General features: G+C 44.7%; 1 protein-coding gene across 1 annotated transcript; it reads right to left on the reverse strand.

Moving 5' to 3' along the window:
- Positions 1-130: 130 nt before the first annotated feature.
- LOC128918344 (probable glutamate receptor) lies at positions 131-14643 on the reverse strand. Its single transcript, XM_054222453.1, has 11 exons — positions 14575-14643; positions 12715-12825; positions 9684-9715; positions 7388-7447; positions 6426-6605; positions 5303-5529; positions 4811-4908; positions 4058-4275; positions 3265-3490; positions 2383-2630; positions 131-1806 (listed from the first exon to the last, which is right to left on the reverse strand). Exons 2-11 carry the CDS (start codon positions 12785-12787, stop codon positions 1705-1707), a joined length of 1464 nt encoding a protein of 487 aa, XP_054078428.1. The 5' UTR covers positions 12788-12825; positions 14575-14643; the 3' UTR covers positions 131-1704.
- Between the last annotated feature and the right edge of the window lie 2314 nt (positions 14644-16957).

Raw genomic sequence — 16957 nt, forward strand, 5'->3', positions numbered from 1 at the left:
AGTGTTTATTTTAATGCTGCAGTATTTGTGATGAAAAGACTTTATTTTTTTGTTCTGTGAGACATTCATATAGAAATATATTTAAATGTCAATGAAACCTTTTTTTATACATCTCTGCCTACTCTGCCAGCAATGACATGGCACATACCAAATAGGTTTTTAAAGTGCTACGTGAACCTGACACTGCATTTTCCATGGCAGCTTTTGAACTTACCTAAAGTGTTTCATGCTCTTTGCAGTGAGTTTGCGTGAAGGACTGATCCACCTTCTAACCTCACCACCATTGCTTAAGCCCTATTTAAAACAGAACTCTGGTGATCTGAGCGCACGTAGCAGGCCACCGACCGGCACTAGTTTACCAACAGCTGGAAGAACGTGTAACTCCTCGTGCTTCCGTGGTTTGCTCTTGGTACCAGTTGGCTGGGAGGGGAATTCTGCAACTCCACTAAATTACTAGGCAGTAGGTGGAGGCCGAGTCTCACCATGTTACCCTTAAAGTGAATGTGTGGTGCTCTGTTCAGGAAGACCCAGCTATTTTCCTGGTGCAGGCATGTTAGTTTCTGTTGCCTTCAGTTATTTAATGCTGGGACTGCTAAGAATTAGTCTCTTTGTTCGTGCAGTGCAGTTAAAGCCATTTCCAAGTAAATTAATTTGCTGGTGTTTTTTTTCTCCCTCAGAGGTGCAGTACATAAATGGAGTAATTTAACCATGAATTTGCAAACCAACATGTGCATGCGTCAGTCATTCCAGCTCTGAAATGAAAAACAGCTTAATTAGAACACTATTTAATATGCAGCTGAGATAACTGTCCCCTGTGAATTTCAAAGATTCTTCTTTGAGAGCAAGAGAGCCATGCGAAGCACCCATCGCCCGCTGCCTCGCCCTTGCCTGGGGAACTTGTGTTTTGTTTTAATTGACTGATTACCAAACTTCATGCTCTAGTACTGCCGGATTTCAGCTATTGGTCTTCTTCCTAAGTACTTGATCAGGTTAACTGGGACAAAACACCCTCTGTAGCTGAACAGAGGAACTTCTCTGTGATGGGAAACTGGCAAAGGACAAGTCCGTGTCTTGTGTAAGTCCAGTAGTTCCTTAATCGCATGGTCTCGCTTTCTGCGGAGAATGCAGTCAAGTCCTGCATTTTTGGGCTTTATGCAACAGTACTGTCGTTTCTGATTCAGAAATGACTTTCACAGTAACCAGCATCTTCTGCTTAGAAGAGGGGAGGAGTACAGTCTATTTATAACTAAAATGTTTAAGAAGCAGTTGTTCTTGATTAGCACAGTCAGACGAGAGCTTTAATTTTCAAGATTGTACCTCATACTCTAATTAGTAAGCAGGGGCTTCATATTAACCTATCCCAAGTCACTTACTCCTACAGCCGTTCGTGTACTTCCCCGGTAAACTTCTGAACTAAATACGGATCCGCCACTTTAGCCATCTCAACTTTATTTTACCAAGTTGTAACCTCCCTTGTTTTTAACACTTACACTCTATCCCTTATCAATTTAAATTCTTCCAAGACACTTAATTTTCTTCTGTATCCAGCTCCACCACCCATCCAGAAGTGCTCTCTGTGTATGTTCGTAATTAGAAAACTAACACTCTAGACTTGCAGAAAAACATCTTTCTACGGTGATGTAGTTCCTATGAAATATATATGGTATAAACCTAATACACGCTCATTCCTCGAGCAAAAATTTCTTAAGCGTTAGCCCTCCCTGAAGTCTCCTGGCTTTGTCTTGTATTTTCTTTTATACGTAGACGAGTGCACATTTCTTCTGTGAAAACGGAGCAACAAGATTTCTGAAAAACAAAAGGGGATGAAACAAGGCCGTGAGTTGTTCTGTGTCACGGCATCCACCTGAGTGTGCGCAACCCATCCGTTGGAGCGGATGGAGAACAGGAACACCAAGGTGCACATTCAGATACTAGTGCAGTTTCATTTACGTGTGTTTTCCTGCTTGTCAAATGACTTAAGAACAGCCATACTTGAGAATAAACTTGTTATTGATGATTTACTGTGCTCTGTACACACTCAGCATATTGAAATGCAGTTTGGCTGCCCAGGAATTACAGTAAATGTTTCTACTTAATACTGGGGGGAGAAGGGGAGCAGTTATTTTGTTATTGTTGCCCTGTTCAGGCTACAAAACTATCCCACGGCCCAAGCTATGAAATTTCAGCGCTTTAAAGAGTAAATCCATAGCACGTCTCCCCCCGCACCCTCACCACGCTGCATCGCTTTCCTTAGGAGAAGCGAGGTCACTATGGAAAGCCGGCATTGTTGGAAAGCCACAGTGCAGCGCTGCTGCCCAGCGTGGCCGTGCCAAACAGAAGGGACACAAGGAAGTAGGACAGGAGACGATGACCATCTCCTACCTTTACGTGTCCAGCAGCGTGTCTGCTCTTATTCGAGAGCTCCACCACAGCCGCAATCACTCCCAGGGCAAGGCCAATTGCAAGAGTAAGGAAGAGCCCACCCAGAGCCTGGGGCTGCAGCGGACTCCAGCGCTCTCTGCTTTTGTGGAGGCAGCTGGTCTCCCACCACTTGTTACGCAGGTAGTCAAGGTCACCCGATTCGCGCAGTTTGAGGACGGCGACGGAGAGCTTCTTAGTCCACAGGGATGCTGGCAGCAGTAGAATGAAAGAGAGAGAAGGGCATGGGAGAGATCACAGCCACTGTCACATTCCCAAGCGATCTGCTGCTACGCTACCACGTGGTTAGCTGGGTGCTGCTTCCCAACTCAGAGGGTCATTCTGCGGGCAGAACGCACCAGCTGAAGCCAAGTGCTCTTCTTAGGTAACGACCATTCCTGTCCTACCCATCAGCAGTATGATAACACTTGCAGAATAACGACAGAGTGAAGGTACTTTGAGAAACACAGGCAAGTCATGCTCCACAAGAGAACAAACTGCCTACGCTGCTAACCACCCGAGGAGCTCTGCATTACCGGGACACAGGCAAAACCAAAACACCCCACAGGAACCAATGATACCCGAGAGCTGCATTTTTTTGCATATTACAGTTCAAAATAAGAGTTAGTGAGTGCTAGTGACAATTCATCTACATAATGAGAACTGCAGAGCAGGGTTACCGATTTGTGTTGCCAATTTGTTCATAACTAGATTATCAGTGGTAATGCAGAAGATGTCTGCAAGTTTCAGGACTCGGCTGTACCAGGCTTTTTGCTCTGTCAATCTGCTACTTCAGACCCATGAAATCGAAGCGAAATGGGACAGAAGCGGTGCACAGTGACTAACCCTGGGTAGTGGCGATGCCAAATCCTCTGGCTCCAATAACTTCAGGGGCCCGGATCAAATCACAGTGCCTGGCAGCCGCGAGGTCTTGAGAGATTGATTCACCAATGAAGGCATAGTTTGATTCCAGCACACGTTGAACTGCTTCCTGGTAGGTTTTGACTAAAACTTGGTCTCGTCTCTTGTCCATGTATTCGTAGATCATCTGATGGATGGGATTCTTGGAGTTCTGCAGCCCAAAAATCCAAGTGTCAAACTGAAGTGTAAAACAATCATCCAAAAAAAATCTGCATACGTGTGCAATGATTGCAAAACAATTTGGAGAATAAGGGTACTTAAACCATTGTCCTGTGAGCCCTCTGAACTGAGGACTAACACATAGCTAGCACAGATTTCCTCTCTAATGCACAGTGTTACAGGGATATAAGTATTAAATTCCCCCCTACCCCCCCGAAATCAACCTTTGCAGGCATCCTGGTAACGTACACAGAAATTGCCTATGTCAGTCCTTTCATTCAAGGTACACAAGGATAACCCCTGAGAACTAGCACTGCTTTCTTAAATGAAAACAGACTATAAAAATATAGTCCTCTGCAGGCTTTTGTCTCTGAGAAAAGGTGGAAGAGGAGATGAACAAGCAACAGACACCAATCAGATTATTTGAAGCATTACAGAAAACTGATGGAGTCTACAGCCATGGGGGTGGTGTAAGGACTCATAGGCATGAGCAGACAACTTGGCCCCAGCTCAGCAGCTCTATGGCACGTGTGTATGTGCACAATGAGATTCTCTGCACCTTGAAGTAGTAGAAAGTAGAGGAGCCCTCCAGTGTCCCAAACTCGAGCTTTCTTTGCTTCACAAGATCTTCAAAAGTCTGTATTGGGAGCTGCTCGCTGCCGGAGCTCAGCAGCGCGGTGAAGTTGGCGATGTAGGCAGCCAGCAAGGCGATGGTGAACAGCCACCAGACGGCAGCGATGACCCGCACAGAGAGCGCTTTGGGCCGAGGGGTGACACCTGCATGACCAGAGGAGCCGATAGAAGGTATGGGAGGTGACATACTCTGAGAGAGCGCCGAAGAACTTCAGATCCATGAGCCTGAGTTAAAGACTTCTCTTTAAATAAAGGCCAAACTGCAAAACTTGCTCTGCAGTTACTTACTGCACAAGCCTGAAAAGACTAACTAAGAACTGCATCAAAACTGCGCGTGACGTGGAGCTGAAGGAACGTCAGTGGCCGAAAGCAACAACAAGAAACTTCACTCTACAAAGCAGCAGTACGATGGTTAGCTCGACATTCCCAAGAGCAACTGTTACAGCAGAAAATACACATTTCTCAACTGAAGCCAGCCATCTGTACAATTCCAAAAGGTCCATATCAAACTCCCCAAACTGGGAGTTCTAGTGCTGCCCAGTGTCCCTGTTGGAACATCTTTTCCCTCAGCAGGACAGCACACAAGGTGTTACAGACGGATGAGAGATGGATACACAATCAGCTTAAAAAACCCCAGTACTGCTCCCAGAGACGCTCTGCTGCAGTCCTCCCCGCTCACCTTGCAGGGCAAGGGCTCCCGCTCCAAACCAGAGGCTATTTAAGAAGGTAAAATGGTTCTCTTCGTTCTTGGGCTCATTCCATTCACAGGGGCTCAGTCTGTGGGAAAACAACAGGATAAAAGCAGACACTCGGGGAAAAACTATAACTAATCCTGCAGGGTGACTGCAGCCATGCAGATAGGCTGGAAACACCCTTTCCTTCCATGGCAGCTCCTCCTTCACCGGAGTTCCAGTTTAACCAGTGCAGGGAAAGCACTCCCGCTCAATGCCTCAATTAATTCGCAGCAGTGACGGCTCAGCAGCAAACCTGTCATAGGTTTGCCAGACACTTTCTTCCCGAGCCATGGCATAATCTAGTCTCCCTGGCACACCCGAGTGGCAATATTGGCTCTGTTCCACAATATCCGACTGAAGGCTGCTCCTTGGAACAAATACCCATGAAGATTGTGCATTAAAAAAAATTAAAATCTGTGAAACAAATTCATGCATACCTGGCAACAAGAAAGAGGCAGAAGCACGTCAGCACATAAGCAAATAAAAGGCCAGTCCAGGTCTCCTTACTGAAAGGAGCCAGGAAGTGGAAGAAAGACATCTCCTGAGAGACGGTGTCCTTTCGAAGCAAGATTCCAATCCCAGTCTGTAGGAACGGTGTGGTGAAGGAGACCACCTCTTCCCTTGCTGACGTGACTGTCAACGGAGCCACCGCAATGTCTGCTTCCTATACAATGGAGATAAAAAAAAATAATCAACCATCCAACCTACCTGGAGATTTCTGTCACTCAAACAGAATGCTTCTCAGGCTGAATGGGCAGATACCCACACGGCAAATCACTTCTCTGGGTCAACGGACAGCTCTCATCCTAGCCTGTGAGCTCCAAGAAAGAGGACAGTTTTCCATTTTGCATTGTTCATAGTGGGGTGCTGGCTGGTATCTGGGGCTTCTGGTTTCCCACTACAGCATCACACACATGCGCGTGCTGAGGCTCTGCACCATGAACCACGTTGGTTTTGTTTACCAAAACCAGAAGGCACGTTCCTTTCTCTTTCTGGCTGCAGCATCCACCTGACTGACAGCTGGACACAGTACTGAGTTCAGGGGAGCAAAGAAGGTTTAATTCAAGTGTTACCAACAGATGACAGATTGCCAGCCATAGGGAATGGCCCATGACGGGGTATGACGTGCATTCAAACACCTCCTTGAAGAGTCTAGGGGATGACCGTTCTGAAAGAGACCAGTTTCACCTACTGGTTAAGTTCAAGGTAAGTTTTCCTTAAAGCCATTACCTTTGTTTCATTAGTGAGCTAAGACGCCTGTACAGTCCCTCAGCCTACAAAGAAACACTGGGTAGCCTCTGAGACAAGACAAGCACTGCACCAGGAGCGCCTTGTTGTAACAATGATTTCCTGCTATGGCTATTGTCTCCTTGATCCTTAGTTTCCATATTTGCACGACAAAACCACCCAGAAGTCTTGCTGTTCATTACTTCTACACAAGAGGCAGGGTGACCCCAAGTTGCTCAGTCCCTGAGCAAATTCTAATGAAGTCCAAGACCCGCTAGCGCTGTTCTTTCCTTCTAGAGCTGCAGTTTGTCAAAAATATAAATTGAAAATTACCTGTCTCAAAATCTCGCCAATCATCCCTGTCCAGTTCCCAGTGGAAGAGACAGCACCGTACTGCCCGTCTCCCACCACCTTCACCTTGTAGCTGAAGTGAAGCATGGCAGCAAGTGCTTTCAGCAAATCAATGCAGTATCCCTCCAGTTCTGCGCTTCTCACCATGACATAGGGATCTTCCTGCATATTGAGGGAAAAATACTCAATTACACGCTCCCCCAGACTGAGTGCAACTGATCGTGAATTAAACCATTTTTTTGGCAAACCCTCCCCAAAGACCTCTATCCACATCATCGGGGGAAGAACATTTCCAATCGTGAAAGATATTCACTGGAGTCATGTGCCACCACTACTCACAGACGACAGCTCCAGCAGGACAGCTGCATCCTGCAAGCCACGTGTACCACAGAAGTGAGCGATAACCTCTCCTCAATCTAAAAGCCCAAATACTTTTCATGTGGCCCACCAAAGCATCAGACGAGGGTCACAGGCTGGTGCAGGATCTGACATCAGAATCAGAAAATGTATGGCTGCAGCTTCTTCTGAATAGTCCTGCTTGTCTGCCGCATGTGGTAATGCATTTTCCTTTTTTTTTTTATAGCCTGTTTTTAATTGCTGCACATGGGTGATCTTTACATATTCCCACTGCAGGGCAGAAACAACATATAGGTAACGTGACGACCCTTAGATGTAGCCAAACAGTGAAGAGGCCTGGCTGTCTCCACAGAGCAGTCATCTATAGACATGCACTTGACAGCCCTCAAATCCTCCCACTGCAAACTACGGAGAGCTTGTACCTCTGCACCACTGAGCCAGCGCTACAAAACCACAGCGATGAACAGGGATATCAGTGTCAAAGCCCAAAAACCTGCAAATATCTGGGGGGTGGGGGTGGGGGGGAGAGGGGAAGGTGAGGTGTAATTCCTGCTATCTCCCAGCCAGTGGCTGTGTCACTGCCTTACCAAGATTGTTGTGACAGTCAAAGTTGGAAGACCCTCTCCTGGTCCCCTTGAGTCAGTGCCCTGCAAATCAAAAAATGAAGAAATAATTGGATTTCGAAGTGCCAGACACGGCCCCATGTAGCAAGGGTTACATTATGAGTTGCAGGGGGTGTCGGGGTGTGTGTAGGTGTTAAACCAGCTGTAAACCTGCCCTGTAAACTGCAGCAATCTCAACGGACTGCTCCCTGACAGCAATTAACAAATCAAAGCATTTCACTTTATTGCATGTTGTCAGCATACTTTGTTCTAATAAAAATCACTTTAAATGTTGTCTCAATTCTTCACATAAACAGTATATACAGTCTTCCAAAGAGATCAATTAATGCTGCAGACAAAACAATTAGCAGCCAATTAAGGTCTCATTACAGAGCAATTCCAGGAGACACAAAACAGTAGGAAACCTGAGAGGAGGAGGAGAGGAAATATGGATTCACTTCTGCACAGAACCCTGAGTTCAAGAGTACATCTTCCAACCTCAGAGTCACACAAGTCGAGATGATTTCAGATCAGTACTACTGCGGAACAATTCAAGCTTTTGCCAGTAAAACAGCCTAATTCTCTAAGATTTGCTGGTCTTCAGTGTATCCCTTTATTCTAAAATTACACAGTAATGTTTCTAGACAGAGTGAGAAAGCACGACTGTCTCTGTGGGTGTGTGTATATATATGCAGTCCAATATCTGCAAAAGAAGCTGCAGTTCTTCCAGAAGCTGAATGATCTTGTTCCAGTTCTCTCTGCAATGGAAGGATTTGAGGGATGCGCTTTGCCTTTGAAGCTGTGATCAGAAGTTACCTAATGCAGAGTGTTCTGGAAGCAATGTTGCTATTCCTGCAGAAGCTACAACTTGCTCTCAGATAAAAGCAAAGAAGTCACACTTCTTTTCAGGTCTGTTTAAAATATTTATGCCTACTGAACAAGAGAGTGAATAAAACATAAGACCAAACAATCCTTGGCCTAGCCCTCTCACTTGGCTTCACCCACAAATTGTTAAGGCTTCAAAGTGGTTCTCAAAAAAATCTCAACACCGCCCTACAACTTTTGTAAATATACCAGAAGAGTGTTTTATTGGGTAAAAGTTCCAGGGTTTTGGTAGCAGCAGGGTGGGTAGGGGTGGCACAGGAGTGACATCTGCAGGAGGTCACAAGCTGCCCAGTGCTGGACATGGCCATTTCAAGATGGCTTAGAAATGAACAAAACAGACTTGCAGTGCACCAAAACTGAATGAATCAGACAGGCTGACGCTGCCTATGCAAAAATGTCTTTAAAAAAGGGTGGTAACTGTTGGATGAGAGACAACACTAGAGCTGGAAGAGCCACTAAGACAATGGCAGGTCAGGAGAGTTGCCCAAACAGGGGTAAAGGAGAAATGCGAAAGCTGCCAGGGCAGGAGGGACAGTGGAGAGGGGAGAAAGGCCAAAGAAGAAGAACCACCTCAAGCAAGAGCAGAAGCCCAAGAGCCGCCCCAAGGAGGGGCAGAGAGGGGATGCAGGAGGAGGGACAACTGTAACGGGGCTGCGGTCAGTGGAGGAACCTGCACGGGAGCAACTGAGCAGAAACCAGAAAACACCGACCGCAACCTCCTCTGCCGCCTTGTTGCCTCTCCAAAGGGACTGAGTATAAAAGTGCAGTGAGGAGACTGGAAAGACAAGTTCTGTCTCTACCTACACCATTTGGACAACTAATTCCATTTCCCAGTGCCACCATCGCCAACTCTCCCATCATTTTTCATCAGAAAGTCTTTGGCACAAATACAGTCCTGCATCATATGAATATCTACATGTTCTAGCAGGTTAAAATTTAAGTGACATTTGCCATCTTTCTTTTAAAGTCTGACCCTTTTTATGTTAAATGCAAACTTTTGGAAATAAAACATGTGTCTTAAGAACTAATAAAGGTATCTCTGCATGTTCACATGTGTCTGAATTTTCTTCAGTGTTAAGAAGTTTATAAAGATCCTAAGCGATGCAGTAATTCTGAGGTCTAAATTCTATAAGCCATGAAGACAGGGCAGATTCCTCCTCGGGGCACGACGGAATTTTGAATTCTGGGAAAAAGATTGAGTAAAAATAAAAGCATAGGCACACAGATAGACTTGAATATGGCCATCAATAGCCATGAAACTTATATTTAAAATAATAACTCTTCACAGATTAAAAACATTGCACACTATGACCACTTCTGTTTCTGAATTTAAAACATAAGACCTTTTGCACATATGCCTTCATTGGTAGCTCTGCACCAACGAACTTACACATACCTTACTCACAGCATCATCATTCCTTGTAGTTCCTGAAAAAATACAACAACAAAATCAACTTCTTGCAGGGCTTTTATTTGCAGCTCCTTAAAAGTGAAGTTTCATCCCCTCCTTTCAGAATGATCATCCTCCACTCACAAGCCCACAGCGCAGTCGACTCGCAGCAGTTTTGTCAAGTTTGTTTCCTCACTCACAGCCCAGTGTTAGTGCCAAGCAAACAGAAGCAGAAAGAGACACAGCCGGATTCAGGCTGCAGAAGGTTCTAATTGTAACTAAATGATTATGGCTGTCATTCACACATTGAGGAACGGATTCCTCAGAATCCATTGCCTTATTTCCTTATTGCCCTCCCCAACGAGGTGCTCCTGCTACTTCACACAACTAAGATTTCCCCCCTAACTCCTGCAAAACCTTGTCTATAGGAAAAGCTCTGTAAACAACCATAAGTTCATCACCACTAAGTTCAAGGACACTAGGTTTCCTTATTCTTCCATTCCCCTGCTTACGAGAGGTTCCTGCTGTCTAAGCAGCCAAAGGACTTGCAACCTCTGGGCTGGAAACCCTTCTCCACCATGTCCTACTCTGTTCCCCCCTCAAATTATAAGCACCCTGACTTTTCATTCCTGTGAAAATTAAACCCTCCAAGAGGGCCATGACCAAAACCAGGAACCAAGAGCTAAAGAAAGAGGGAGGAGGAAGCCTGTATTGTGTTGCCTGTTCTCTGTATTGCATCGAGGAATAGGGAGTAAGGGAAGTACATAAAATCGATAAAGAGTTTAAGCGCGATGAGAGCCAGTGCAACCCTGCAGACAGCACTGGAGTGAACACCAAACGTCAGATTGTCAAACCTGCTACTGACCTTTCCTGTATTACTTCTTCCTGTGCCTCAGTTTCCCATTTGTACAATCAAGGTAATGATACTCCCCTCTTCGCTAAAACCACCAAGATCCACCATAGAAGTACTATTATTGAGGTTAATCGTGCTTCTGGGTTCTACACTCTGCTCTGCTGTGTTACGTTTAACAAGTCCCATTAGATTATTTGATCCAGAGCTTCGCTTTTCATAATACTCAGGAGAATACCTCAAACCCACCCCAGCTGCAAGAGAGCTAAACTACCAGGATGGAGATTAAAACCAAAGTTGTGTCAATATATGACCCATTAATTGCCCAGGATGTTTTTTGTAGAATGTGCACAGCATTGCTCCTTGGAATCAAAAAATTCACAGTGTAAACGCCAAAAATCCCTCAAAGATAAAACAAAAAATTTAGGGTGTTCTCACTCGTTCAAGCAAAAGCTGCGAGATTTTCATTAAATATAACAACGTATTCATTCATTATTTATTATTCATCCTTTGGTTTTGCATTTTCTGGCCTTGTGCTGAACTCTACATTATTGCAGAACAAAACCTGTTTTTTCCCCTCTCCACTACAGTTCTCCATGGGAGCTGGAAATCTTCACAAAGGAGTTCTCTTGTCTCCCTTTGGAAACTTATTAAAGCCAGTAAAAGCTTTTTGAGGCTCATTTTGAAGACCTGCTAGGGTTTCTTGGAAGCAAACAGTCTGTACTGAGGGCTTCAGCTCCCCCACAGCGGCGCTGGATGCAGCTGTTCAAAGCCCCATTGTAAGAACCCCTGAAAGGACCATAAGTAATCGAGTTGCAGCACTAACTCAAAGTTCATTGCAGTGACACTTCTCAGAAGCCAAGTCCTCATTGTGAGGATCCTTTGTGAGAGTTTAAAAAACATAAGACAAAGAAAATAGGCTCATCCCTCCACTCTTGCTCCACACAGGCCGGTGGCTGCAGGAAATGTGGTTGCAACAACCAGCCTTGTCCTTACGCCTTCCCTGAGCAAGCCCGGCCGCCTAACCGGAGATGGCTCCCTGCCTAACTTCTGGTGAGAATCTTGTAGCACTGTTAAGAACTGGCCACCTCACACCGATTTTCCACCCCATCCTCCCTCTCCAGGCTAGCACCCTTCTCTTTGCATCCTTTGCCAGCATTTCCCCTTTAGCAGCTTGTGACCAGCAGAGACAGCTGAACAAAAAGAGGTGGCGACGGGTTAGGTGGGTTATGGTTCTGGAGTACACTGGGACATTCAGGATGTGAGAATTTTACCATCATCAGAGACACAAATGGGTGAAGTACCTGTAACCCGAGGTGAGCTGTGGCTACCACAGCCATGCAATTACCTGCTCCAGGCAGCAGGAGATGGGCATGCGAGACGGGCAGGAGAGGCAGCAGAGGAAGGGAAGCTGCTCTCCCAACCCTCTAAACAGAGAGCCAATTTTCATCTCCCAGTGATTCTGCAAGGTCAAGCCACTCCTTAGCCTGAGTCTGGACTCCAGGCGTAGAGCACCAAAAAGCCACAGTAACATAGAAACAATATCATTTGTTGTTCAGTTGCAAAAGCAAGTTCCCCAGCTCCTCACACTGGGAGCGCAGTGTGATCCAGCTGGCCAACCACTGTGAGAAGTCCCTGGCAGGCTCCTGTTACTGTCCCTTCGGAACTTTGGGGGGAATGCAGTGTTACCCTTTGTCTACAAAATGTCTGGGGACTCACAGAGCTGACAACTTCAATGTGCTAAATCCCCCCTTCTTCCCAAAACATGCCATGAGCTAAACAAGTAACATGGAAAATATCACTCTCAGAAGAACAAGTTAATCAGCGTATCTTGCTGCGATTCAAGAGACCATAGACTCAAAAGAGTGCAGCTTTAACCACAACAACGGTGGTCAAGAACACCTAACCACCCCTTTTCTAGGCTTTTTCATCTTCCCTGATCTCTGCCATCCGATTTACATCTAGAGCAGCAAAGACACTTAGTAACAACACTCATAATGTGATAAAGTCACAATCACAAGCCGTAACAATGAAGTAGGCCCTGGTGACACCCCAATTTAAAAGCAAAGTCTTAGATTAAGACAAAATCCTATATGCACTAGCAGTTAAAGACTAAAAGAATTAACACTCAGTAAAGAACAAAACCAGATTTGGATGCAGCCCACATTTTTGGATCATTTTTCTCACCTGCCTGGCTTGATCCTCTCAGGAGCAGCATGGTTGTAATCACATGGAAGGTGAAGTGAAGACCTTTGTCCATTGTAGCAAAAATATCTACTTTGTAAAGGAAACTTCCTGCTAGAGATGAAAGGCAAGTAGTTAAACTGGTTTTACTGTTCCCCATTGCTGGGTTAAAATCAGCATATCCTCGATTTTCTGCACCTCATTCTGAAGAGTCCCAATTCAAACAAAGGTCTCCAGGTGAAAACACAGTCACTGCCATAGCACACACTAAAGAAAAGATTCTGGTGAATGCTTCGCTGCAGCAAAAAGGATGTGACCAACCTGTAAAGTGGATTTATCCACTGGTTGTTGCCCTGTTTCTCTCCCCAAAGGAGAAGCGTGCCAGACTCAGCCTGCAGGCTCTGGAAAGGGGCAGGTGTAGGTAGGTGCAGTAACGAGGGGCACACCCCCCGCCATGGGGCTGGGGGAAGGAAAGGACACAGCTGAAGTGAACTGCTCCCGAGTGCTACGATATTATGTCTGAGAAATGTGAAATTAAAGACATTTCAGTAGCCAGTTGAGATACTAATAAAACAACCTCCTCCAGGAGGTTCTCATTTGGGGGGCTTAAAAGCAAAACCCTAAGTTCAGTTTCCATTTGGTTTGGAAATAAATGAACAAATAAACAAACTATTTATTTCATTTGAGTCAAATGAAATATCAGATCATTTTGCACCAAAATGATCTCTAACAAAGCTGTTTCACCCTGCATCAAAAGACATGAGAAATTGTTTCTGAAGCCCTCTTTTGTCTCAACCTCCTATTCTCAACCGAACAAGGAAAAAGGTGTAGTGGGGACGAGGGTGAGAACCAGCATATTTTATTAACTTTTTTAATTTCAAACTCTGCAACAAAATTTCTGCCTGAAAATATTGTACATTTGCCATTGTGAAACAGCAACAGAACTATGAAAAACAACCAATGCCAGGTTATATTAAGTCTCAAGCTGCCGCAATATTTTTGATTGTATTTTTTGTCATAGTGTCAAACAAGGTTCAGGAATGGGAATATTTTGATCCTCTGTGCCAGAGCAGCACATGAACTGAACAGCTAAATTACCCACCAGAGCACATCAAGGAAAAGCAGCAGCAGTCTTCAAGTTGAGCCAGCAAGGAACGGTGTTTTTCCTGGGTAGATTTAACCTGTAAATTACTGCTACTTTTTTCTCACAATTCAGTACATACTACAAAATGATCTTTATTTCAAGTGGCCTCCTTCAAAAAATGCTAATCGGAGCTGGTAATATATTGCTTGCATCACCTTGAATTGAAAGAGTTATTAACACACTGGCTGCTGACTGTCTAAACAAATAGAGTGTAAATATGTGCAAAAAAGAGTTTTTGCAGAAACTAATACACTTCCTTAGTTCTAATTTAGTACTAGAATCATTTAAGGGCAAACAGAATAAGGTAGAGAGAGAATAACAGGAGGGCAGAGGGGGTCAGTGCCTCCCAGTGCGTAAAAAATTCCTTAGGTATTGCTTAAATTAACCATTGCAATATCCATTCACCATCTACCTGAGGAGGTACTACAAAGTTTTCTCATGCTGGCTTTACAGCAAAACAAACTAAGGATTTAAAAAGTTACTTTGCTGGAATCGGCTCTCACTCCTCAGAACCTTTTCAGTCTTTCAAAATGTAAACGAAAAAGACAACATTACTCCTCAACCAGTCTTCTGTATGCTGAAGGAAGGCATCAGTATTAAAACAGCAGTGGAAAAGGTGAACAACCACCAGCTAGGAAGGAGACAGCCTGTTGCACACAGGCTTTGATCCGTGGATCTAGAAGAAGAAGAGCAGTGATTGAAGGCAGTAGCTCACTTACAGCAATTCCTTCAGCCTCTCCTAGTTCCGTTTGTCTGACTGGGCACCAGCAGAAGCAACTCGATGAACAGGCACAATGAAACTGCTGGAACACTGAACGCGCACAGGCATCCAACACTGTTATAAAGATAAAAGAGAGGGAGGAGCCAGGCTAAGGGGCTTCTGCAGAACATGCCAGCTCGTACTGCGGACTCCAGGGGCACCTTGGGTTTTGGGAAAGAGAAGAGGAGACTTCACCCAGCAAAAAAGACAATGTTTGGAAGCAGTTTAGTCCAGCAGCTGAATACTACATGGAGACTCAGAAAATACTACTACTGGCTTGCTGTGTGGTCCTGTGAAAGTCCTCTCTCTTTACAGTAGTGTCCTATCAAGCTGTGCCCAGCTCTCCTGTCTGTCCATAGTGTAAGCTGCTCAAGCCTTTCTCTACTCAGTGGCTGCCTCAGGAGATCAGCTGGAGGACTCATGTATAACACCAAAAAAACCCCTAAACCATTACCTGCATCTAGTATTTCCTCACAACGCCTAAACAGCTGAAGGAAGGCATGAGCTTCAAGGTAAACCATTAAATTTCTCTCTGGTACTTTTCTGTTTAATACACAGGCACAGAAGTGAAATTCCTGGCCCCTTCCTCCTTCCACTTACTAGTTTCACTTCAAAAGTACCATGCTGCCAAGTGGCTGATTCTGTTGGGCCAGGTCATTTATAAATACACACATCAAGGCACTGTAACAACAAAGAAGCGCCTTCACAGGAATTCATCAGAGCAAACGATTACAGCTCATCCTGCAGGGAAGCTGGAACATGTCCATGCTTAAGAAAGAAACAAAAATTTACTCCCTACTCGACTTTAAGCACTGTTCAAGATGGAAAACTCTCCAGCAGCTTGCACGTCTTGGCCTTCTTCCCTAAGCTTCTTCTATACTTGCCACTGAGTAAAGCAATTATTAAACAATCAACACAGCTTGCCTTCTGCAGAGTAAAAAATTGCTTAAATTTCAATAAAAAAATGCTTAGAAGACTGCATTTGGTGGAGCTTGCCCTAACAGAGTTCAAGGGCTTGACTCACAGCTCACTGCAATTAGTCCTTAGATCACTTCTAATGCACTTCAGACCCCAGATGGCGTAAATCATTCTTGCCATATAAATTATGGCAAGATGCTAAGATGCGTTATAAAGGATAATTACATCCTCTCTATAGGACAAAGCAGAAAAAGAATCCAGCAAGATCTATTCACCTTGGATTTCTCTCAGAGGCTTTGACCTAGTTACAGATTCATCTCCCGGTGCAATCTTTGATAGTTTGAATGCCGTTTGTTCTTCACATTCTCACCTAAAAGCTGTGCCCTAGGGATTCTGGCAAATGGTTGCATGTAGGGGGAAGTTTGCAAAAGTCCGATAAGCTGAGGTTTCCAGCTGCTTTTCATGAATATTTTCTAGCTTTTCATGAATATATTCACAGCTGGCAGCTAACAAGGGCTGATAAGCTCAACTACAAGCAGCTGAAAGCATCTCAGCACAGACAAAATCAGTTTTTAAAGATACAATCAAATGTTCATCATTAGCGTTCTTAAACACTATGTTGGAGGAATACAGACCATAAATCCCAAATCCAGCCACGTACAATACACTGCTTGTAATTTGGAAACTTTGGACTTCTGATCTTACAGTTTAATGAACAGAAAAACATATACGAGAAGAGTCTGAGGCCTCACACCTGAACAAGGGAATATAAAGCCTTTCAGCTGAGCTCTGAACAAGGGCATATACGTGCTGTCTCTGTGCAAGCCAGCAGGAGTAGATAGAAAATGGGCTTTCTCTAGGCAGCGTTACCGATTTGATTGATGGATGAGGAATAGCCAAGGAAAGGTTCTCACACATTAGTAGAACCCTCCCACCCTCGCTGCCTTTCTCTCCCTATCCCCATTCAGCTGTTTGTCAGACCGTCAGATGATCAGACCTATTGCGGTAGCTTTTCAGTCACTGACCTTCTTGAAGAACAAGGATTTCAACTGCCTTTCTGAACGCCTTCACATCTGCCAGGCTTTTGTTCCATTGCATGACATCCTGGTGGAGCAAACAAACATTGTGCCGTGTTAGCAAGAGCCTGGATTTGGATGCCTCCTATGGCTTCCCAAGTCTGTTATACTGCAGGTGTGCCAGTCTACTAAAAATTTGCAGCTACTATAAGGCAAGCAGTGATTATTGCAAAGTGAATGTCACGACCTTAGAAGATGGCATGCACTGACCACTGTGGTTTCAAGCTCAAGCTGTGTCTACATTGTGTCTGCCCACAATTTCACATGGAGGAGGGAGAATCTTCTTTTGATTATCATATGGATGGTAGAGAAGATCATAAAGAGAGTAAGAACAATGAAGCATTCGTA

Source organism: Rissa tridactyla, chromosome 16, assembly GCF_028500815.1.
Source record: "Rissa tridactyla isolate bRisTri1 chromosome 16, bRisTri1.patW.cur.20221130, whole genome shotgun sequence".
Classification (NCBI taxonomy): Eukaryota; Metazoa; Chordata; class Aves; order Charadriiformes; family Laridae; genus Rissa; species Rissa tridactyla.